This window comes from Eulemur rufifrons, chromosome 16 (genome assembly GCF_041146395.1).
Source record: "Eulemur rufifrons isolate Redbay chromosome 16, OSU_ERuf_1, whole genome shotgun sequence".
NCBI classification, from domain to species: Eukaryota; Metazoa; Chordata; class Mammalia; order Primates; family Lemuridae; genus Eulemur; species Eulemur rufifrons.
Genome location: NC_090998.1, coordinates 77447484 through 77473478, shown reverse-complemented (window position 1 = coordinate 77473478; position 25995 = coordinate 77447484). Strand labels below are relative to the sequence as shown.

At 35.0% G+C, this 25995-nt stretch overlaps 1 protein-coding gene across 2 annotated transcripts in view; it reads left to right on the top strand.

The window, feature by feature from the left end:
• BLTP3B (bridge-like lipid transfer protein family member 3B) overlaps window positions 1–12043 on the top strand; it is a 70351-nt gene extending 58308 nt beyond the window's left edge. Inside the window, exons 17-21 of one of the 2 annotated variants that reach the window (XM_069490005.1) lie at window positions 562–712; window positions 4272–4525; window positions 5202–5310; window positions 9239–9438; window positions 11232–12043. In XM_069490005.1, coding sequence (XP_069346106.1) covers window positions 562–712; window positions 4272–4525; window positions 5202–5310; window positions 9239–9438; window positions 11232–11351 — 834 coding nt within the window. In that variant the 3' untranslated portion in view covers window positions 11352–12043. The remainder of the gene's footprint in view (window positions 1–561; window positions 713–4271; window positions 4526–5201; window positions 5311–9238; window positions 9439–11231) is intronic. The other variant, XM_069490006.1, reaches the window with a different exon arrangement.
• The last annotated feature ends 13952 nt before the right edge of the window (window positions 12044–25995 follow it).

Genomic DNA, 25995 nt, shown 5'->3' with positions numbered 1-25995 from the left:
TCCAGGCTGGAGTGCAGTGGTATGATCATACCTTACTGCAGCCTCAAACTCCTGGGTTCAAGCCAGCCTCCTGCCTCAACACCATCAAGTAGTTGGGACTACATGCATATGCCACCACGCCCAGCCAATTTTCTTATTTTTTACAGAGCCAGGTCTCAGTATGTTGCCTAGGCTGGTATCGAACTCCTGGGCTTAAGCAATCCTCCTGCTTCATCGTCCCAAAGTGCTGGGATTGCAGGCATGAGCCACCATGCCCAGCCCTGAAATATTCTTAAGAAAGACTTAAAAAATATATTGTGTCCTGCTTTTAATGAAAATTATTTTACATGAAAATATCATAATCTTTGTGACCTAAAATATTTTTTCTTGACTAAATGGAAAAGAAAAGAAACTGAAGATTGTCACTATAATTTAACACCCATTTTCTGTAAGTCACAAGTATATTTTTGTTTTGGTAGAACATAATTATATTTTTTAGAGGTTAATGATAATTTCCTGTGTTTCTTCAATTTTGTTTTCAACTACTTGGTATACTAATATTATTTCTGCAATCATTAATAGATGTCAGTTGTGGTATTTAAAATTACTGGTGTTAATGGGGAAATTGACATCCGAGGGGAAGACACAGAAATCTGTCTTCAAGTGAATCAGGTAACACCAGACCAGTTAGGCAACATCAGTCTTCGGCATTACCTCTGTAACCGTCCAATTGGTAAGTTATATTTTTTAAAATTTTCAAACAAAACACTTTACTATGCATTAAACTTGTTTTTATATGACTCATCAGCAGTCCTATATTTGGTATAATTGAATTCAAGGAAAATTGCATTTATAATAATAATAAATTTGTTCCTTTAGATCACTTTAATTCCGTAACATGTTCTGATTAAGTTGGTAAGCTCTTTTTTTTTTTCCTCGTCTTTACATTCTTTGAGATAATGAGTTTGAAAAAATTGAGCTCTTTGCTATACGTAAAGAGTGATAAAGTAATCTTAAAAGGTCAAATTTTGTTCCTCTCTGGGATAAATATCAGTTTCTTTATTCCATTATCTTTCTTTTAAGCAAAATATTTGGTATTTGGCATAGTATTTGGTATCTGAAAAAAAATATGTACGCTGTCCTTGCAGTTCTTCATTCTGAGATCAATACATATGCTAAGCAACAAAACATGCAGTGTGTAAAGAGGAAAACATTAAACCATCCCTGTTCAAAGTTTATGTGAAGTTATCATATGTGGTTTCAGTCATTTGAAGAAATTATCAGAATCATACTAAGAATTTGAAATGACAGTGTTTGTTTAAAAAAGTCTTTTAAAAAGTCACTGAGCTGTAATATGTTGAAATAAGCACAGTCTTGCATGATGCCAAATAAATATGCTATCACCTCACACCCTGGGATTTGCAGATAAACGAGCCATTTGTCTATAAGCCAACATCGTAGAAAAAAATTAGCTCCTGGTGATTTTCTATGTTAGGACTTGTGGTTTACAGTGTATTTGCTTAAAAAAATTCAAGAATTTAATATTAGCATGTTTAAATACTAGTAGCATGCAAGATGGAAGGGCTAAGTGTACATTTGGAAAAGTTTCATAGTGAACAAAAAATAACAAAATATGATTTGAAATAAAACGTCAAAATCTAGATGTTATTGTATACCTAACCCACTTTTCAAATTGTACATTCTTAAATTATTTTCAGTTGCACAATATTTAAACTATTCTTTATAGCTCACTTAATGCTATATCCTGTTACTTTGTTTCATTTTGTTCCTAACTGAAGAAATTGTTTTGGAATGCCTTATATATGTATATATAGGTTATATAGTAAGTGCTAAACCTTATTTTTTCAACTGTCTCAGTTTATTTTTTGAAGATAAATAAGAGGAAAGAAAAGGAAAAGGAAGGGGGAAGGGGGTATATAGGGAAATGAAAAGGAAAACCACAGCAATAAATAGTTTAGCTTGAACATTTTAAGCAATAACAACCATACTGACAAGATAGTGTGTTTGACTTACAGTTTGTATATACTGCTGTCACTCTGACATGAGCAGTTAGTACTGCAAAGTTGTTTTTGATTTTTTGGTTTGGTGGTTATTTTCTTCATTGTATTTTCTTTGTTGTGTGGACCTTAGATTCATTTACTGGGAAGACATGGCATAATAGTTTCATGGTATAAGGGGGAGTAGGGAGGAGTGATTTTTTTTTTTTCTTTAAGAATTTTCTTTCTTTTTGCCCAAGTACTGGTTTTGGAAAGAGGGAGGAGTGATTTTGAATAATAAAGATTTTGCTTTATTTCTGCCCCAACATACTGATTTGTTTAAAATTCTCCGCTCTCTGAAGAGAGAGAGAGAGAGAGTGTGTGTAAATATAGATGGTAGATATATAGACAGATAAAAGACAAGCTGGGCCAGTGGCACACTTGTAGTTCCAGCTACTCAGGAGGCTGAGGTGGAAGGATGGCTTGAGCCCAGGCTTTTTGGGCCAAAGTGCTCCATGCCCATCAGGTGTCCACACTAAGTTCAGCATCCATATGGTGACCTCTCAGGAGTGGGGAACCATCAGTTTGCCTAAGGAGGGGTGAGGTGCCCACATCAGTAATGGAGCAGGTCAAAACTCCCATGCTAATCAGCAGTAGGATTATGCCTGTGAATATCCAGTGCCTGCCAGCCTGGGCAACATAGCGAGAAGACCTGTCTCTTAAAAATAAGTAAATACTTAAAGGCAAAATAAATTCCCATTAACCAAGTTGTTTGTTGCTAATTTCTCTTCTCGTTAAATCAACAAGTTACTGTTATTGTTTTTCTTGATATAAGAAAGAACACTAACCATTATCGATTTATGGCTGTTTAACCTTCTATTTTAAAAAATTTAAAAATATCTGAACTTTTAAATATTTAGAGAATTCTTTGGAATTATATTGGAACTCTTATTTATTTTAAATGTTAATAAGTAGTAATAACATTAATTAAATGTAATTCTGTACCTGAAATAAAAGTTTTAAAAACAGCTATGTTGAGTTGTGAATGAAGGCCTATTGATACCCATACTGGGGGGGGAAATAAAATAAAAAGTTATCATGAATTTAATTAGCGGGGGTCTTCTTCTGAGTACTGTGGGATAAATAACTTTCATATCTCAGAAACAGAAATAGCTTTGCCTTTCCAGAACAGCTAGTTTGTTTTTAATCTTATTGGCTAAAAGTTATGAAATTAATTAGCGGGGGGTCTTCTTCTGAGTACTATGGGATAAATAACTTTCATATCTCAGAAACAGAAACAGCTTTGCATTTCCAGAACAGCTAGTTTGTTTTTAATCTTATTGGCTCTGTGAATGTGAAACTGGTTGTATTTTTCTAGTTTTTGCTAGGAAGCTAATTTTTGGTCTACCTTTGGTACAGGAATTTAAGTAATGTGTTTTGGGCTATCAACCTTACCATATACCTTCTCCCTTTTTCTTCCATCTTTTTTTCCTTTTTTACTCATTTCTTATCGGATTATATCATGTGCATATTGCCTCTCATTCATTTTGGAACTAGGTAGCATAAAAAAGCAAAATAGTCACCACAAGTGTCAGTTCACAAGTAATTTATTTCAGGGGTTCCACTACTTTTATTTTAAATTATATATTCTACGGGAGCTTTATTGAAATTTTAAAATTTGTTTTTAAACTTGTATATTTATATCTCTGTAAGCCATCTGTAATTATTTTTTGGAACAAGGCCAAGGCATAGATAAATATAATTATATGTGTGTGTTTGTTTTTGTGTATATATACGTATACATATATTTCCTTTATTGTAATTTCAGTCTTCTAATAGAAGCATTTTAATGAGGCCTTCTTTATTTATTTTTTCATTATTTGAGGACTCAATGAGGAAGGTGTAAAACCTCGGGATTAAGGGAAATGGCTTAAGGGTCACTTTAATCCCATAATAGTCATCATTCAAACGTATAGATAGGTACACACTAAAACACACTCTAAGTAACTGAGATAGGTATATCAGACTTATGACATGTTTTTTCCTATTGCCAAAAAATAGAAATTATAGGGAAGTCAACATTATTGTAGCAGAAAGTTATCTAAAATAATTGAAATTAGAATGTGCATTTATATTGTATATGTACTACAGAATATTTAAACTAGGGGCAAATATTAAAACTATTTTGTCTATCATTGCTTTAATGTACAAAATGACAGTATCCTCTTAATGACAATAGTGATATTTTTGAGTAGCTCTACAAAGTTATCATTTTCATATGCTCATTTTCTTTAGGTTCAGATCAGAAAGCTGTAATTCATTGCACATCTTCTCCTGAGATTTCTCTGAGGTTTGTAAGTGGGCCTGGTGCTGCAATACACTCGTTGCTTGCAGAAAAAAATGGATTCCTGCAATGCCATATAGAAAACTTCAGCACTGAGTTTCTTATATCTTCTCTTATGAATATTCAACATTTTCTGGAAGATGAAACTGTTGCAACAGTAATGCCAATGAAGATACAAGTTTCTAACACAAAAATAAATTTAAAAGTATGTTAATAAATACTTTTATATCTTCATTTTATGAATGTACACTTTGCATATCTGGATTTTTATTCATGCCTAAGAATATGCCTTCTTTATAATATATATTCTCTATAAGTAATATATATCTAAGCATTTATTAAAATGAATTTGTTGGTCTTTGGGTTGAATGATGTAGAGATCCTTCTTAAAATGAGAAAATGTGGCCAAAAATAGTGGCTTACACCTAAAATTCCAGCACTTTGGGGAGGCCGAGGTGGAAGGATTTGTTTAGGCCAAGAGTTCGAGACCAATCTGGGCAACACAGTGAGCCACTGTCTATACAGAAAATTAAAAAAAAATAGCTGGATGTTGTGGCACATGCCCGTAGTCCTGGCAACTTGGGAGGCTGAGGTGGGAAGATCCCTTGAGCTCAGAAGTTTGAGGCTATAGTGAGCTGTAATCATGCCACTGCACTCCAGCCTGGGTGACAGAGTGAGACCGTGGCTTAAAAAAAAAGAAAAACAAATTATAAAATGTCAAAATATAACGGGCAGTTTTCTCACTGTATCAACTAAAGCATATAAAGATATATTCTCATTAAAAATATGACTGGCTGAAGTAGTCCTTATTAAAAATGATCATTTTAATTTTATCATTTACTTTAATAACACCTTGCCAATATTATTTCTCTTTCCTGTAGGATGACAGTCCTCGGAGTAGTACACTGTCCCTTCAACCAGCTCCTGTAACTGTACATGTTGATCATCTTGTGGTGGAGAGAAATGATGATGGCTCTTTTCATATCAGAGGTATATATGCAAAACAATTTAAATGAACACCCACTCAGATTTTAAAGTTAAATTATTTATACACTGATTATTTCTTTTCATTCATTATTTTGTATATATGTATACATGCAGTACTAGATGATTGAGGGACACTCTCAGTACATTGTAATAAAGTATCATTTATGTATGGATCTCTACCCTGGAAATAGTTGGCTGACTGTTCTAGAAATGTGTTTTGAATGACCATGATAGAGGCTTTCATGGTCTCACATGTCTCTTGATCTTACATTTGTCTCCTAATTGATTGCTTTCTTAGCTTTATGTCTCACTGTTCTTTTATATACATTCACCCAACGTTGTATATACATCAAAATGTCAGCTTCGTAACTGACACAAACTTAGGTGGAAAGGATAGCTTAGGTGTGTGAGAAGATAGTGCACCATTGGTGCATTGCTTTGTCTGCCAAATGCTTGGTGTGTTGCTCTGTCTGCAAAATGCTTTAGCTCCCAAAACTATAGGTCTATAGAGAAAGCAGAACACAGAGCACCCTGTTGCAGGCAAGGTATATAGTATACACCAAAGCGAGAAGAGACTGAACCACACATACATAGTCCTCTTTTTCTAACCTCATCAATCAGATAAGTCATACCTTCTTCCCTGGGAAGGAGTGAGAAAGGAGACCAAGAGAGTCCAGGAGAACTACTCTAGGGATGTTCCTTCTCAAAAACAAGGAGGAATCCTCCCAAAAAGGTACTAAAATTAGAATGGGTCCCTGAGGCAATAGCATGAGTAACCTAAGCATTGCTTTTTGAGATCCTCTCCTATGTTCTTCCCAGTAGCAGCCTTTGGCAGGGTTTGCATATAGACCAAAGTATTGAGGGTAGATTCTGCAGCTGCTAAGCCCCAGGAAGAGAATGATTCCCTACCCAGTTGACAAACTTGGTGTATCTCATCCTGTGACACAACCCCTCCTCTTCTACAATCACTAGAAATTGACTATGGTAAATAGAAACAGCATCTATAGTAAAAAAAAAAAAATGGGATTAACATACATACAGGAATTCTCAAACACTTGAAAAAAATGGTACCAGTCAGCATTCATAATTGTAAGAAGAAACAGTCTCCACCTGATTGAGTAGAAAAGGAGCTTGGTGAAAGATTATTTGCATGGAATAGAATTGAGAATCCAGAATGGTTAGTTAATCTTTGACGAGGCTGCCAAGACAATTCAATGGGAGAAAGGAGCCATTTCCACAAATGGTGATAGAACTACTAAATATTCACATGAATGAAGCTGAACCCCTTCTTTATACAGGAATACCTCAGATAATAATATTATTGTGGGTTTGGTTCCAGACCACCACGATAAAGCGAATATCACATTAATTTTTTGGTTTCCCAGTGCATATGAAAGTTATGTTTACACTAAACTGTAGTTTAAGTCTGCAGTAGTGTTACATCTAAAAAAACAATGTTCATACCTTAATGGAAAAATACATTATTACTAAAAGATGTTTACACTCATTTGAGTCTTCAGCAAGTCATAATCTTTTTGCTGGTGGGAGGGTCTTGCATCAATGTTGATGGTTGCTGACTGATCGGAGTGGTGGTTGCTGAAGGTTGGTGTGGCTGTGGCAATTTCTTAAAATAAGACAGCAATGTTCAATTCATTTGTTTTTTCTTTTGCTGCTTGTGTTACAGATGTCCTAAGGACCTATTGACATATCTGAGGTCATGAAGATTTACCTTAATGGTTTTAGAGTTGTGTAGATTTAGTTTTTAGTAATTTAGTTCTTTAATTCAAATGTATACATTAGAGTTAGCTTTTGCATTTTGGGTATGGATAAAGACCATGGAAACATGGGTTTATTTATGGATTCTCAATTTTATTTCATTTATATATATGTCTATCCTTATGACTGTACCACACTATTTTGATTACCAACTTGCTTTGGAATAAGTTTTGAAATTGGCACATGTAAATTCTTCAACTTAATTCTTTTTTAAAGATTGTTTTGACTCTTCTGGGTCCCTTGCAATCCCATATGAGTTTTAGAATCAGCTTGACAGTGTCTACAAAGAAGCCAGCTTGTATTCTGATAAGAATTACGTTAAAACTGTAGATCAATTTAAGGGCTGTTGCCATCTTAACAATATTAAGTCTTCCAATCCATGAACATGAGAATTTTTCTGTGTATTTAGATCATCTTTAATTTCTTACAACAATGTTTTGTAGTTTTCAGAGAATAAGTTTTGTGTTTCTTTTGTTAAATTTATTCTTATTTTATTCTTTTTAATACTTTAAATGGAATTGTTTTCTTAATTTCATTTTTGAATTCTTCATTACAAGTGCCTAGAAATACAATTAACTTTTGTATGTTGATTTTGTATTCTGTAGCTTTGCTGAATTCATTTGTTACTTCTAGTTTATTCCTTAATTGTTTCTATATACAAGGCAATCATCCATGAATAGAGATAGTTTTACTTCTTCCTTTGCAATCCGGATGCCTTTTAGTTTTTTTCTTGCCCATTTGCTAAGGCTAGAACCTCTAGGACAATGTTGAATAAAAGTGATGATAGCAGACAACCTTGTCTGGTTTCTGGTTTTGGCAGAGATGAAAGGCATCCAGTCTTTCGCCATTAAGTATGATGTTAGCTGTGGGGTGTTTGTAGATGATGCCCTGTATCAGATTGAGGAAGTTCACTTCAGTTCCTCATTTCCTGAGTATTTTTTATCATCTGGTCAAGTGTTTTTTCTGTATCTATTGAGATGGTCATGTGGCTTTTGTTTTTTATTCTATTGATATGATGCTTTACAATAGTTGATTTTAGGTTGTTAAATCAACTCATTCCTGAGGTAAATCCCACTTGGCCATGGTATATAATTATTTTTATATATTGGAGGATTCTGTTTGCTAATATTTTCTTGAGGATTTTTATGTTTATACTCACTAGCATTTTGGTCTTAGTTTTCTTGTGATTTCTGTCTTTCTTTCTTCTCTTTCTCTCTTTATTTCTCTTTCTCTCCTTTCTTTCTTTCTTTCCTTTCTTTATACAGGGTCTCGCACTGTCACCCAGGCTAGAGTGCAGTGGCATCGTCATAGCTCACTGCAACTTCCAACTCCCGAGCTCAAAAGATCTTCCTGCCTTGACCTCCCAAGTAGCTGGGATCACAGGCACATACCACCACACCTGGCTAATTTTTCTGTTTTGCAGAGACGGAGGTTCTTGCTATATTGCTTAGGCTGATCTCAAACTCCTGGCCTCAAGCAATCCTCCTGCCTCAGCCTCCCAAATTGGTAGGATTGCAGGCATGAGCCACCACATCTGGCCTTCTTGTGATTTTTTTCTTTTTGTCTGGTTTTGGTATCAAATAATACTGACTTCATAGAAAAAGTATGGAAGTGTTCCTTCTCTTCTTTTTTTTGGAACAGTTTATAAAGATTTGATATTCTTTAAATGTTTGATAGAATTCTCCAGTGAAGCTTTCTGGGCCTGGGCTTTTCTTTGTGAGTAGTTTTATGACTACAGATTCAATCTCTTTACCAGCTATAGGTCCATTCACACTGTCTTCTTGGATCTATTGAGGTAGTTGGTGTCTTCCTAAGAATTTACCTATTTCATTTAAATTATCCAATTATTGGCATATAATTGGTCATAGTATTCCTTATAATAATTATTATTTCTGTAAGGTTGGTAGTAATGTTCCTTCTTTCAATTCTGATTCTTGCAATTTCTTTTTTCTTGGTCAGTCTAACTAAAGGTATATCAATTTTGTTGATCTTTTCTGAGAATGAACTTTTGGTCTTATTGATTTTTCCATATTATTTTTCTATCCCATAATCTACTGATATATATTCATTTTAAAATTAGTTTTTCATGATAGAACTTTTAAAGATTTATCAAATATCTGGAAATGTTATCTGAGCATTTTATTTATTTGATCAGATTCTCATATACTTAACACTGGAAATGATTTGAAAGAAAATGTCAAAAGTGATTCTGACTCGGTGGCACTGACCAGTGGAAAGTATGATCTGAAGAAACAGTGCAGTGTCACTCAAGCCACTCAGACAAGTCCAGAAGTTCCTTGGCCTTCTCAGTCAGTTAACTTTCCTGAATGCTCCTTTGACTTTACTAGGGAACAGGTAATGGAAAACCTAATTCAGAGTCATTTTTTGCATTTAAAATAATTAAATATTAAGATGCTAATAATTAACACATTGTTTACTAATTTAAATAAAATGTATTGAATGCCTGTTACTGTGTCCAGGTGCTGTGCTAGATGCCGTGGTTATAGTGTTGAGCAAGACAAAGAAAACAAGTTCAATTTCTTCTGCTTTCTGTAGTGCTGTCAATATTTTTGTGATTTTTCCTCACATGTTCTTTTCCATTTCTTTTAGCAATTAATATTCAAGTCTATATACTATATTATTTTACGTAACATTAGTTAAGAAATATTTTTTCATATTGCTACATTTGTCCCATATTTATTTTTATGGCTGACCAATATGGATGTAGATGTGCTATCATTTCTGAACCTTCCTGTTAATATTTGCTAACATTCGATTGCTTCTGATTTTTTGCCATTATAAATAAACAAAATATTCAGCAGAGTTTTAATTCTCTATGATAGAACCACAGAATATGTTACTTTATCTGTTCAACAAAGATTTATTGGTTGTCAACTCTGAGGTAGGGATATGGAGTGGAACAGTGTACGATCCCTGTTCTGCTGAAGAAGTCAGTGCAGTGGGAAAGACAGGAGTGTGCAATTAGTGTTCGTACACACTGTGCCAGGTGCTATACTATGGATTGGGGCAAGCATAGGGAAGTATTTTAGTTGGTCTGGGGAATTCCTAAGCTGGGATTAAAGAAGTCTGAGAACTCTTTGAAATTAAATACATGTATATTAATGTATCTGTGTAAATGCAAAAAGTCCTTAGTTTTGCTGTATCCTCGTACTTAGGGGTTAGGGAATGGCTCTAAGAGAATAAAATACTTGAACTAAGTCTTTTTTTGTGTGTGTGCACACTTGGGCTAGAGTGCAGTGGCATCACCATAGCTCACTGCAACCTCCAACTCCTGGGCTCAAGCAATTTTTTTGCCTCAGCCTCCTGAGTAGCTGGGACTACAGGTGTGTGCCACCACACCAGCATAAGTTTTCTGTTTTTTGTAGAGATGGGATCTTGCTGTGTTGTTCAGACTGATCTTGAACTCCTGGTCTCAAGTGATCCTCCTACCTTGGCCTCCCTAAATTCTAGGATTATATGTGTGAGCCCCTGCACCTGGTCTAAGTCTTAAAGAGAGGAGAGGAGACTTATTGGCCATCTAGATGAAAATGTCTAATGGATATTCAGAATGTGAGCCTGGAGCTCAGGAGAAAGGTTTGTGCTAGATCAGGCTATCTATGGTAGTAGGAGCTGGGGGAGTAGATGAGATCATCCAAGCGAGTGACTCAAATGACAAGAGAAGACGACCAACTATGGAATCTAACAATATCAAAATTTAACGGTTCTTAAAAAAAAAAAAAAAAAAAAAACAGAAGAAAAGATGAAAAGGGCATAGGTTGTAAGAGAGAAACATGAAACGGCTGTGGCATAAAAGCCAATAAAAGAGAGAGGTTTAGGAAGTAGAGGTAGATCAGCATTGTCTCTGTAGCCACAGAGAGTCCAGGGAAATTAATATGAAACGAAATCACTATTAGATTTGGAAATTAGGAGTTAGTATTTTGAATTGCTGGGTCAAAATATAGGATCCTTTTTACATGCTTGAAATACGTGTTTCCAAATAGCTTCTCAAAGTAATTTTCAGCTTAAGTGGACCCTCACCAGCACTGGGTATTTTTGCTATTCTAAGTATCATGCCTTTGTATACAATATCTGAGTCTGTATTTTCTGAAAATGACATAAATTCTCTTTATTTTCCCAATTTATTTCAGCTCATGGAAGAGAATGAATCTCTTAAACAGGAACTGGCTAAAGCTAAAATGGCTCTTGCAGAGGCTCACTTGGAAAAAGATGCTCTTCTCCATCATATAAAGAAGATGACAGTTGAATAACAGGAGTGGCAGTCAAGATTCAAATTATAGCTCTGGAGTAGGAAGGTTATATTTATAATGTGGATGTTACCAAGTAGTGGAAAACTTTCATTTTCATAAAAAGACAATAAAATGAAATGGAGTGTGAACAAGTGGTGACTAGTCCAAAGCCAGTTTAGAAAGTATGAGGTACGAGCATTACAATCTTTTGGTTGTTCTGTGTTTTGGGGTTCAACCCTCTTTTAAACTGGTGTGATCTAGGGAAGTCAATACATTCTGTAAAATAATTACATGCCTAATGAAAAGATGTCATTTCCTAATTTTGATATCTCGTTATAGGCATTTTTTTAAAAAGGAAAATGAAAACCTGTTGCCCATACAGATCGCTGAATTTACTTCTTACTATTTCTTAATAATTTACTTTTATTTACAAAGATTCAAGTGCTTTTAGGGCTAATGTAAAATAAAAAGAGGCTTACATTGTAAATGTTATTAAAATTATGTACTTAAATCTATAATTATTTAATTGTAAAAAGTCCAAGCAAATTAATAAATTATATAATTAATGGGTTTGAAAACTCTGGAAAATCTTCACCCTACTGAAATTATAAAGTGTCTTGAAAATGTGGGGAAAATCATTTTAAGTGATGGGTAAACTAAATAAGTAGAAGCTATAATTTTCAACAAAAAGACGGTACAAATGTAAAAATGAAAAGCACAAACTGTACAAAGGCAAAATGTTAGAGTATATGACTAAGTGATTCAAAAAGCATCACTTGTACATTCCTTTAAACACTTATTGTTAGAAGTAAAAGAATAATTTAACTTAACTATCTTGCTAAATTTGGCGTTTATAACTATAAACATTTTACTTAATATTATTTATATGATTTCTTTATCTTCATCTTTCTTCTTTAAGAAGTGAATGTGTTCAGAGAATTTTCTTTTCATGCACATAAATCAATTTCATACCATTCTTGTAGTATTATTAAGTGGGTGTTTGCACATATTGAATTTATAAAGCTAGTTTTGATTAAAACTATGTGATTGATACAAATATTATATATATACACACATACACAGTCTTATAAAAGTCATTGGTAAATTTTGAATTCTATTTTCTAGGGATTAAGGTTGAAATCCACATGAGAGAATCTTGATCATGCATTATGAAATAAAAGTACATGAGTGTTTAAGAAACAGGAATTTAACGATTTAAAATATATTTATGATGAAATTAAACTAAGTTGGTATCTATTTTAAAATTCACATTCTTAAACATAAATATATCCAAGATGGAACATGAAACAGCTGGATTACTCTCTTTCTTGATACTTGAAAATTTTAAACCACATTGCAACACTTTATGGTGCTTTGCTTGTTTGGTATGACTTAAATAACTGTCCTTATATCCGAGTGGTTGGGGGAAAACACATATTTCATTTATCTTAAGTGCTGTAGTGATTTAGGCTTTATTGAAAACAGTAGTAGTGGCCGAGCATGTGGCTCATGCCTGCAGTCCCAGTTTCTTGGGAGGTTGAGGCAGGAGAATCACTTGATCCTAGGAGTTTGAGATTGCAGTGAACTGTGATGATGCCACTACACTCTAGCCCTGGCAACAGAGCAAGACTCTTATCTCAAAAAATAAAAAAAAAAGAAAAAGAGAAAATACAGTGCTAGCCTTTTTTTTTTTTTAACCTTCTAGACATCCATTTTTATTGACATTACTTAAAAATATAGGCACTGTTTTGAGTACTGAGGATACAGCCACAAACAGATTAAATTGCCAACATTTTACCACAGAGTATTTTAAAAAACATGTTAAACCTAAATAGCATTAGATTAAATGCAAAGGTCTAATTAAAGATTTAAGATGTATAGCTTATGCCTGTAGAAGAAAACATTTGATTTGTAGGTACACCTTCAGCAAAAACAGTCTCTGTTATAGAAAAGGATTAATGGGACATTAATTTCTTTAGAGCCAACAGTGTTTTTCAGGATTGATCTATTCTGTATAAATTTAAATTTTTGTATGGTCTATTACAATTGTCTAATGTTAAAGAAGCTGAGTGTTTTTCTTATTCCTTTTAAATTTGGCCTTCCCAAGAAAATCATATAAACACTAGAGATGATAATAATCTGAGCATTGCATGTGCTTTGTTCTATTTTTTTTAATTTATAAGGAATGCTATTTTTATAGACGATTAAAATTCATAGAACACTTTCAAAAACATTATTCATGTAATGCCCACAACAAATTTTGAGAGGTAGGTATTATTCATATGTTAGAGGTTTTGAATTAGAAAATACCTTAAAGCTCAGAAAAGACAAATGACCAAAATCACAATTATTAATCTGGTCTTTTGACTTAAAGCTTAATTACATGCTTTCATTTTAGCTTAATCATTAATTCACAAATTTTCTCAGGGTTAGGATTAAGGGAGAAATCACTGTTTTATCTATTTTTCTTTTAAAAATGACTATAATACTTTTAATTGTGTGTGTAGGATGTATGTATGTATTACTGTGTATTATTCAAACTACTTAAAGGATAGTGGGGCAATTTTTAAGTTAGCTCAAAACCGTTTAGTGGTGTGAGTAATACAGGAATAAACTCATACTTACCAGGGTTTTTTAAAATGACCATAAATTAGAAATAAATTTGTCAGACCCTGAATTTTTTAAAAAATTAATTCTCTAAGAGAGATGTTAATGATCAGGGGACAGAAAGAGTAATTATGCTTTGCTTTTTATTTTTTTGGGGGGGCGGTGGTTGCTTTTGGGTTTGTTTTCTTCATTTTTATTTGACAAATAAAAATTGTATATATTTCTGGTGTACTACATGATGTTTTGATATTTGTATACATTGTGGAATGGCTAAATCAAGCTATTTAACATATGCATTACCTCACATATTTTTTTTTTTATGGTGAGAACACATTAAAATCTCTTGGCAATTTTCAAGTATACAATATATTATTAACTTTAGTCACCATGACGTACAATAGATCTCTTGAACTTATTTAATTGAAATTTTGTGTCATTTGACAAACATCTTCCCATTCTCTCGACCCCCAACTTCTGATAACCACCATTTTACTCTCTGTTCCTGTGAGTTCAACATTCTTTTCTTTTATACTCCACATACGAGATCATGTAGTGTTTTGTCTTTCTGTGCCTGCCTAATGTCACTTAACACAATGTCCTCTAGGTGTCACAAATGTCAAATTTTTCTTCTTTTTTGTTTTTGTTTTCTTTTTTGAGATAGGGTCTTGCCTTGTAACCCAGACTAGAGTGAGTACAGCATAGCTCACTGCAACCTCCAACTCCTGGGCTCAAGCAATCCTCCTGCCTCAGCCTCTGGAGAAGCTGGGACTACAGGTGTGCGCCACCACACCTAGCTAGTTTTTCTTCCTTTTTAGGGCCGAATAGTATTTCATTTTGTATATGTCCCACATTTATTTTATCCATTCATCCATTGATGGACACTTAGGTGGATTATATATCTTATCTACTGTGAACAATGCTGCAGTGAATGTGGGATTACAGATACCCCTTTCAACATACTGATTTCGTATCCTTTGGGTGCATACCCAGTAGTGGGACTGGTGGATCATATGGTAGTTCTATTTTAAATTTTTCAGAAACCTCCATACTGTTTTCCATAATGCTGTACTAATTTACATTCCCACCAGTAGGGTGTGAAGATTCCTTTTTCTCCATATCCTCGACAACACTTGTTATCTTTTGGCTTTTTGATCATAGCTATTCTAACAGGTGTGAGGTGATACCTCCTATGGTTTTCACTTGAATTTCCCTGACGATTAGTGATATTGAGCACTTTTCCATATACCTGTTGGCTATTTGCATGTCTTTTTTGGAGAAATGTCTATTTAGGTCCTTTACCCAGTTTTAAACATTAGATTATTTGTTTTTTTGTTATTGAGTTTGAGCTCCCTACATATTTTGCATATTAACTCCTTACAAATGTATGATTTACAAGTATATTCTCCCATTCCGTAGGGTATCTCTTCACTCTGTTGATTCCTTTGCTGTGCAGAAACTTTGTATTAATAGTTCATATATAATTCCATGTGTTTATTTTTGCTTTTGTTTCCTGTGCTTTTGGGGTCATATCCAAAATATCTTTGCCCAGGCCACTGTCATGGAGCTTTTTCCCTATGTTTTCTTCTGGTATTTTTACAGTCTCAGGTCTTACATTTATGTCTTTAATGCATTTTGAGTTGATTTTTATATATGGTGTCAGATTTGGGTCTAATTTCATACTTCTGCATATGGATATCCAGTTTTCCCAGCACCGTTTATTGATGAAAAAGTCCTTTCCTCATTGTGTGATGTTGGTATCTTTGCCAGAGATGGATTGATTGTAAATGTGTGGATTTATTTCTGGGCTTTGTATTCTGTTCCATTGGTGCATGGGTCAGTTTTTATGCAAGTACTATGTTGTTTTGATTACAGTAGCATTGTAGTAGGTTTTCCATGCTTTGCTTTTTAATTTCATGCATGCCAGAAAAACTTTGTATCTTTCATTTGTTTTCTTTTCTCATTTTATCCTAAAACTTCAAAACAGCACCGTGTGATACTGGTTTTGATGAAGCATTATTTTTAGTTTAAGCCACATAAGCATGGCTGTATATGATCACAGGCAAATATATGTGGGAAAAATTAATCAGAAACTCCTTTCTGGGTTTTTATTATTGTTGTTTACTGTCAGCATGGGAGTTAAATACTTTTTAATAAGTTTCTGTTAGCCTGCATTGTAACCAGGGCATCTTCCTATCTCAGTGAATGCCACCACCATTCACCCTGGTTTCCAAACTGGTAACCTAGAACTCACCTTAGGACACCTTCCTCTCTCCATCAGTTCATCACCACGTCATGTCATTTTATGTCATTTTACCTTGTAAATATCTCTCAAATTTGTTGACTTTTCTTCACTTCTAAATACTCCCTAATTTAAGCTACTGTTAGCACCCCCCCTTTTTTTTTTTTTTTTTTGAGAGAGTTGCTCTGTCACCCTGGCTAGAGTGCAGCGACATGATCATAGCTCACCGCAACCTTGAACTCCTCGGCTCAAGCGATCCTACTCTCTCAGCGCCCCCAGTAGCTGGAATGACAGGCACACGCCACCACACCCAGCTAATTTTTTTCGATTTTTTTTTTTTTTAGTAGAGATGGGGGTCTCACTTTTGCTCAGGCTAGTCTCGAACTCCTGGGCTCAAGTGATCCTCCCACCTCAGCCTCCCAGAGTGCTAGGATTACAGGCGTGAGCCATGGCACTCGGCCCGTCAGCACCTTTTGTCTGCAGTACTGTAGTTGTCTCCTAGCTCGTTTTCCCACAGCTACTCCAGCTCTCCTTGGATTCACTCTGTACTGACTGCAGGCAGAATTCTCTTTTTTGTTCAATGAGCAGTTTTAATCAAGGCAACCCACTTGCTCCCACTCTCACCCCTAGCTTAAAACACTTCAGTGGCTTTTCATTGCTCTTAGGATGAAAACAAAATATGTGACCTATCACATATATTAGGGCCACTATCTAATTTATAAGGTAGTTCTGGGCATTTAATGTCTCAAAAGATTAAAACAGTGGCTGGCACATCACCTAAAAAAAAAAAAACACTCAGTAGAGGTAACCTGTTATTACTATTACCACTTAACCTCATTGTGTACCATGTGTTACTTTGTATTCTACCTTCATTGTTCTTTAAATATCTGGAGTGAGAATTACAGTGCTTCATTCACCAGAGGACCTTTGTTCATGCTGTTTCTTTGGCTTGAACTACCTGTCCCTCCCCATTGCCTAGGTAATTCCTCTTTGTCTTTCAGGTCTCAGCTCATTGTCACTTCCTCAGGGAAGCATTCTCAATTTTGGTCTCAGAGTAAGATCCACTGCTATTTTAATATATTTCGCACATGACCACATACCTCTACTTAGCATCGGACACTTTTGTAATTTTATATGTATTCATTTGATTAATATCAAGCCCACTAGATTGTAAACTCCCTAAGGACAGAAGTTGTGTTTTTGTCATTGTCATTGTTCAACTTTGTATTCCTTATTCCTCATATAGTGCCTGGCACATAGTAGGTGCTCAATAAATTTATTGAAAGATTAAAATGAATGCATGAGGTATCAAGGATGTTTTTCAGATACTGAATTTGTCCTTTCAGATTGAAGGGAAATAGAACACAGGCAGAAAAGTAGTTGCTGGCAGTTATAAAAAGAGGCAGTCTTGAGCCTGAAGAGGGAAAAAGGTAGGAGGGTGGGGTGGGAATGTTTGCCATACTGTGTGTTCTTCAGAATTTTGAATATCTGAATTTTTACTTGCTTTATCACAAAACAAAATTAGCATATCACTTTGTTAATGAACCTACAAGGGATGTTCCCTCTGTTGCTCACCATACAGAAAACCAATTATTGAGACAAGGATTATCATAGAAGAAAGATTTATTGTGGGAGATGTCAGGTGGGAGCACTGCCTCAAATCTGCCTCCCTGACCAATGGGGTCAGGGGTATTTTTGGAGGTGAAATGAATGATGCATGAAGTTAGTGAGCATTATTACATGTTTGGAGTGGAGCGCAAGGCATACAAATACAAATCATATTGGCACATACATTGCGTGATCAAAAAATGGCAGATAAGCCCTTCCCAGGGCAGAGATTTTTGTAGTATAATGAGCGAGGGTTAATATTGGTCATCCTTTCTTGTGCACTTACAGGTTGTGGGGAGTAGCTTGCTTGGGGGTCCTGGGTCAAGATGTGTGGTGGAACGCCACCTGACTTCTCTGAACACTTGGGGCGTGTATCTTGTTACTGTAAGGGGGTTCTACTTTTCTGTAAAACAAAATGGAGGGTATCAGTGAAACAAAATTATAAAGTTCTGAGCAGCAAATCTTACTGGTCTGGAAACTTGAAACATAAGAGAACTGCAAAAAGGTGTTTTTGTTCAGGGAGCTGGTTATACAGCTCCCTCCTCTTCGTTTATTTCTCAATCTTGGGGAACTTGTCTGTTGATTGATCTATTTCTTGCTGAAATGGAGCATAGTTGGGGTGGGAGGAGCTTTGTAAAGAAAGTTTGACGTGGGAGAATATATAATTTTTAGGGTTTTTTTGTATGTTGGGGAATTTGTATTTTTAAAAATGTATTTCATTTTTCAGCGTTTATAATTTCTTGTAATATTTTTTGAGTGGGAGAAGGGGATATTACATTTATGATTTTTATATTGACTTGTATTTTATGGCAGTAACATATAACCTATATGATATAGGCAATAATAAAAATAAGAATTATAATCAGTATGACAATAATAAAATATAGCTGTAATATATATGCAAAGAATGTAACCATTCTTCATGGTACTGCCACAGTGCCAGAATGTCATCTGGCTTTGATTGTAACATATGGTGGTGTGGCTGTTGAGATCTCCCAGTCGTCTCGACCAAACAGAATGGAAATAAATCCAAAAGAGTAGTGGCTGAAATGATTTCTCTTTGGGAAATTGACTAACACTAAGAATTAATTTCATTTGTGCCTAACTACTTAAAGGGCAAACAAACTTTAGCTTGTACCTAGAGGTGCTATGGAAAGTAAAATTTGAACTATATTTTGATTTTCCTTTTAGAGTATATAAAATCCCAAAAGTTAGACATGAACAGTATATAGAAACACTAAAGCAGTAATGTTTTACAAAACCAATTTCATTAAATTATAATACTTGATAAATTTTTATTTTTTTGTTCCTGACTGGGTGTTTTTTGAGGTGTTAAAGTAACGTGAAACCGAAATGTAAACACAATGGTTTTTATAAACCAGTACTATGTAATGAATTTTGAAAAATGGAAGGAAATTCATATTGGTGTTAAAATATTGAAATTCAGCATATTTGTTGCCATCACTACTGTGTAGTCTTAGCAGGTTTGAGAATTTGAAACTTTTAAAAGAGAAGCATATTAAGAAATGCGAAAATGTCTTCTGCTTTGTATGTAGGATTATAAATCATGTGCAATAAATTTTTGGCCCTAGGAAAAAAATATATTAATAAGAAGAGTAATCTGGGTTTTAAAAATTCTGAAACCATTTAGATAAAAAGGTAGTACTATATAACTTATAAATTAGTTTTTATTTTCAATATGCTTTATGTCATCAATTAAAAGTCAATTTGTTCTTTATCAATTACTGAACTCTTAATGGTAAGTGAAATTTCTTGTATTCTTGACTTAACTCTTTCAGTATTTGAATTTAGAAATACTTGAGCATTATGGAGGTTAGGAGAGTATAGTGAAGTGATTAACCTTTCTGCGTCATTCAGCAGAGCATTTTGATAAGACAAAAAACTAAAATACTGACAAATGTCATTGAGAATAAATGATAGTTTATTAAATAAAAAGTAGACACATGAATAAAGATTTAAATAAGAAAAAGATCAGAAGTATCCCTGAAGGATATGGGTGAAACAAATTCATAGGGGTATGATGAAAGTCCATTCTTCACAATATTTAAAATAACTTCAACTAAAATAGATGCATAATAAAGAACTTGGCGTGTGTATCATTTGGATTAAAACCTAAAGCAAAAATCTTGACATATACAGAAAAATTCTCCAATTTAATGTGAAAAAAATTAGCACATGCAATTCAATTCTTCAAATTATATACCCACAAGGGTATATCTATTGGAATCTGTTACAATTCCAGTTTTGACATGAAAAGTGGTCAGGGACCCTCATTGGTATGGGAGATGTTCTATCATTATATCAGTTAGGTTGGTACAACTTAGTATATTGTTTGAATCCAATGTATTTGATTTATAATTCTTATTAGCACAATTAGCTATGATAATCCCTATTTGGTGCTTTCTTCATGCTGGTTTATTTTTACTCTTTCCATTTCTTGCAGTTGAGCAAGGAATTTTTCAATATAAAACATTAGAACTATGAAGGCAAAAGAGTTCTAAAGAGGGATATAGAATGAGCAAATAAGCAACTTTTTAATATCCTATTTCTATAAATTTCCAGAATGTAAAGCATTCCCAGCTAAACAGAATGGAAATAAATCTAAAAACATGCCAATGCCAACCATGTCTTTATTAAAAATGTTAGATTTTTTCCACATTAGATATTTGAGAATTACTATATTCATGTGTGTAAACCTTTCCCATAAGTCTTAATGAGAGCCCAGTTTATACTTTGCAATTTTTACATGTATCATTAATAATTCCCCACCTCCACTTTTTTTGCCTTAAAGAAAAACTCTGTTTCTTATTAATATTTTTGCTGGCTGGGCGCAGTGGCTCACGCCTGTAATCCTAGCACTCTGGGAGGTCGAGGCAGGAGGATCGTTTGAGCTCAGGAATTTGACACCAGCCTGAGCAAGAGCGAGACCCCGTCTCTACTAAAAATAGAAAGAAATTATATGGACAGCTAAAAATATATATATAGAAAAGTTAGCTGGGCATGGTGGCACATGCCTGTAGTCCCAGCTACCCGGGAGGCTGAGGCAGGAGGATCACTTGAGTCCAGGAGTTTGAGGTTGCTGTGAGCGAGGCTGACGCCATGGCACTCTAGCCTGGGCAACAGAGCGAGGCTCCGTCTCAAAAAAAAAAGTTTTTTGCTGAGTAGCTTTCAATTTTGATTTTGCTTTGGTCCACTTTTTGTGTATTCCATGAATATGTCAAGAGGCTATTATTGTGTGACCAATTTTAGAAAGTGAATCACAGATAATATAAAAGTATACACGGGTGATTATATTTGCAGTCATCCTGTGGTATCTTCGGGGTACTGGTTCCAGGACGCCTGTAAATACCAAATCCATGTTCCTACTCAAGTCTCAGAGTTGGCTCGTGGAACCTGCATATACGGAAAGTTGGCCTTCTTCATATCTTCAAATTTCGTATCTCTCAAATACTCTATTTTTCGATGAGCGTTTGGTTGCTGATGTGGAACCTGCAGGTATGGAATGCTGACTATATTTATTGAAAGCAATTTGCATGTAAGTGGACCCACACAATTCAAACCCATGTTGTTAAGGGTCAATTGCACTTTTCTTTCCTGCTTGTACAATTATTGCAGTGCATATCACGAAGTCAAAGAATAAAATCATGGCATCTTAAGAGTTGGAAAGAAACTTAGAAGTTCTCTAGCTCAGCCTCACACCAAGGCAATCCAGAATGCTCCCAAAAAGGAGTCATGAAATTACAGCTGAAATTTTTAACAATGAGAAAACACACTACCTCATAAACCTTTCTGTTTTAAGTAGTTCTAATTATTTGAACTCCCCCCCAATTAGTGAATTAAAGCACATTAGTCCCTGATTTTGCATTCACATTAGAGTTGTTATACCTCCCTTCAAGTCTTCTTTTTTTCTAGGCTTAAATCCCTAATCCTTTATTCCTCAAAAGACATGGTTTCCAAAGCCTTGGACGTTACTTGTCATTTAGAGGCATCCCAATTTGCCAAAATTTCTCTTAAAATGTCACTTACATAAGTTAGCATGTTTCTACAAGTGAAAGAAGTCTCAACTGTAAGTGTTACCCTAAAAGTGATTTAGATACAATAGTTTATTATTTCACTTAAAACAATACATTTAGCCACGGTGTTGTTCCACACGTTTATTGATGTTATCAAGGACCTCAAGGGCCTGGGTTCGTTCTTTCATCTCTGCCATCCTCAATGCATGGAATTTTATCCTCTTAACGCTCATGGTTGCAAGCAGCTCCTAGCAAAACATCTTTAAACATAGGTATATCAATAGACAGGAAAAAGAGCATTTTTCCTTACACATTTTCTTTTAAGTATAACTCCTTCCCAGGAATTCCTCAGCAGACTTTCTTTACACCTCACTGCACTTAAATGCATTACATTCTTGCCTAAACTATTGTTGGTTAAGATGAATCACTCTCATGGCTGTAGTACTGATTCTTCCCTGAGTACCTGGCCAAACAGAGGAGAGAACCAAGCTAAAACTGAGGATCTGCCTACCAGAAAGGCAGGGAAGGGAGGATAGATTTGAAAAGGGCAACTGTAGTCTGCTAATCACCAAAACTGAATGCAATCATTCTGCTGCGTAACAACGTTTTGGTCAATGATAAGACTGAATATACGAAGGTGATCCCATAAGATTATAATGGAGCTGAAAAATTCGTATCATGTTCTAGCCATCGTAACTTTTTAGCGCAACACATTCCTCAAGTGTTTGTGGTGATACTTGTGTAAACAAACCTGCTCTGTCAGTCTTATAAAAGTATAGCACATATAATTATGTATAGTACATAATGCTTGATAAATGACTATGTTACTGGTTTATGCATTTACTATACTAGACGTTTTATTATTTTGGGGTGTACTCCTACTTATATATAAAAAATTATCTGTAAAGCAGCCCCAGGCAGATCCTTCAAGCGCTATTCCAGAAGGCATTTTGTCATAGGAAATGACAGCTCCATGTTATTGCCCCTGAAGACTTTCCAATGGGACAAGTGGTGGAGGTGGAAGACAGTAATACTGATGATCCCCACCCTGTGCAAACCTAGGCTAATGTGTATCTTTTGGTCTTAGTTTTTAATAAAAAAGTTTAAAATAAAGTACAAAATTTTAAAAATAGGCAAAAGCTTGTAGAATAAATATGATGAAAAAATATTTTTGTACAGCTATACAAAGTGTTTGTTTTAAGCTGTGTTATTACAAAAGAGTCAAAAAGTTAAAAATTAAAAAGTATAAAATGTAAAGTTACAGTAAGCTAAGGTTAATTTATTATTGAAAAATGAAAAAAGTTGTTATGAATTTACGTAGCCTAAGTGTATAATGTTTATAGAATCTACAGTAGTGCACAGTCGTCTCCTGGGCCTTCACATTCACTCCCCGCTCACTGACTCACCCAGAGCAACTTCAGTCCTGAAGGCTCCATTCATGGTAAGGGCCTTATACAAGTGTACCATTTTGTATCTTTTATACCATATTTTCACTGTGCCTTTTCTGTGTTTAGATACACAAATTCTTACCATTGTGTTATACTTGCCTACGGTATTCAGTACAGTAACATGCTGAACAGGTTTGTAGCCTAGATAGATTTGTGTAGGTACACTCTAGGATGTTCACACAATGAAGTCACCTAATGTCATATTTCTCAGAATACATTCCTGTCATTAAGAGCACATGAGTGTACTTATACCATGCAGTCTGACTGATGAGGAATCTGATGGTGCTGTGGCATTCATTCATTTCACAAACATCTTACAAAACTACTCTGTGGCAGGCAGTGGGCCTGGTGTTGGAATACCACCTACCTCTCTCTGCCTACATGGATTCTTCTAATGGGGCAGATGGACAAAGAGGCAATTTCGATAGGATGTGTTAAATGCCACGATAAGGTAAGTACACTTAACCCGGTCTTGGGGAATCAAAGAAGGCTTTTCAGAGGAAATGACATCTAAGCTAAAGTCTGGCAGATAAATGTTACTTAACCACAGATTAGAAGGTGCTAGTTTGTAGAGAAGAGTATATGTTGGAGAATGGTTGGTCCAGGAGAATTGCAACTACTAGTGCAGATATTTTTTCTTTCAGGGTAGTCTAGGAATATGTTTTCTTGGTTTTTAAGCAATTTTCCCTCCCACTTATAATTTGTGCTGATTTCTAACCATCAGGACTTTTTCATTCGAGCACATTAATCCTCAGTCAGGTCTCTCCTATCTTGTATATTTGTAGTTGATTTTTTTTTTTTCCACCTTAATGTAAATCATTCTGTTTACTTCATCGTGTTTGCGCTCAGAATATATTATGCCATGAGTCAGCAAATTTTTTTCTGTAAAGGGCCAAATTAAGTATTTTGTGGGCCATATGATCTCTGTTGCAGCTGCTTAACTCTGCCATCATAGAAATTAATATCATTATTAATAACAAAGCAAACAAATGCTTCCTTAAAAAATTAATTAATAGTTATCTCTACCTGGCTCTTTTATTTCTTACAGTTACTAGTGAGGATAAAGATTGTATTTAGTTAGGTATGGTACGTTTTGTGAATTTTTTTGTTTTTGCTCTTTGCTCATTTATGTATTGGGACCTCAGTATTTTACCTCACAATTGTATGAGATCTTTATATATGCAATGCTATAGATATTAACTATACACATTTACTAAAAATATGATCCCATACATTTGACTTCATATGCACTTAATACTTCTAAATTTCATTGAAGAGCCAAAGGGAGACCTGTCAAATAATCTGAGACTGAAATATTTTTTATTCGATTATATATATGTATATATATATATATATTTTTTTTTTTTTTTGAGACAGAGTCTTAGTCTGTTGCCCAGGCTAGAGTGCAGTAGCATCAGCCTAGCTCACTGCAACCTCAAACTTCAGGGCTCAAGCAATCCTCCTGCCTCAGCCTCCCAAATAGCTGGAAATACAAGTGCCTGCCACCACTCCTGGCTAATTTTTTCTATTTTTAGTAGGGACAGTGTCTCACTCTTGCTCAGGCTAGTCTCAAACTCCTGCCCTCAAATGATCCTCCCACCTTGGCCTCCCAAAGCACTAGGATTACAAGCACAAGCCATCACCCTGGCCTATTCAGTTATATTTTTAAAGTAAAGTTGTTTTCTCATATTATTAAAAGATAAAATCTTACAGAAAACCTGAAAATTACTCTGCCAATAGTTTCCAAATATTCTTTCTTCCTTTCTTCCATAATAATAGGATCCCCAATTTTTATCCAGTTGCCTGGGAAAAAAACGTGTGTGTGTATGAATATATTTACAAGCCTCTTTTGCAGCTAAGGGTGGTCATGTGACCAAGCAGAAAAGTTATGGGCTACTTTGGGAAGTTTCCTTAAGGGGAGAGGCCTGTCTTTACTTAATCCTTCTTTCTTCCTACCAGCTGGAACATTGAGTGACAGGAGGAAAATCAAAAGTGTGTGGAGCCATGAAAGCCGAGTGCAGAGATTGTTTAAGAAGGAGGAATGATTGGCTATGTTAAATGCTGCTAAAAGGTCAAGAAGATGAGAAATGAGAACTGACAATCAGATTTAACAATATGGACATGGTTGATGACCCTTGAAAACAGCAATTTGGAGTAGTGGGGACAAACCTGTTTGCAGTGGGACTCAAGAAAGAATAAAAGGCAAGAAGTTGGAGAGAATGAGCATAGATAGCTTTTTTTTTTTTTTTAAATCACTGGATTGGAATAGTTAGCTCTTTTAAGGAGTTTTATGTTAGAAGGTAAGCTAACCATATGTTTACAGTCCAAACTGAAACATATTTGAAAAGGGCACCATTAATAATTAAGCCAAGATTCAATTAATTAATAATCAAGCATAAACTAGAACTGTCATGACAACTGGCATAAATGTCATTTTGTGACGGAATGGAGAGAGAAAGGTCTGTGACTAGAAGGGAAGCAGGATCAAAAGACTGTTGGTTTGTTAGTTTTTTTAATAAGGGAGAAATAATAGCTAATGGGAATGATCTGGTAGAGAGGGAAAATTTTATGATGGAGAGGAAAGAGGACATTTTTGGAGCAATGTCCTTGAGGAGAGGAGAGGGCATGGTATATAGTGCACAAGTGGAAGGGCTGGTTTTAGCCAGGAGCCCAGACGGCAGAGAATATTCTCACAAAGGTCGGGTAGGTGGGCTGATGCGGTCCTGGGA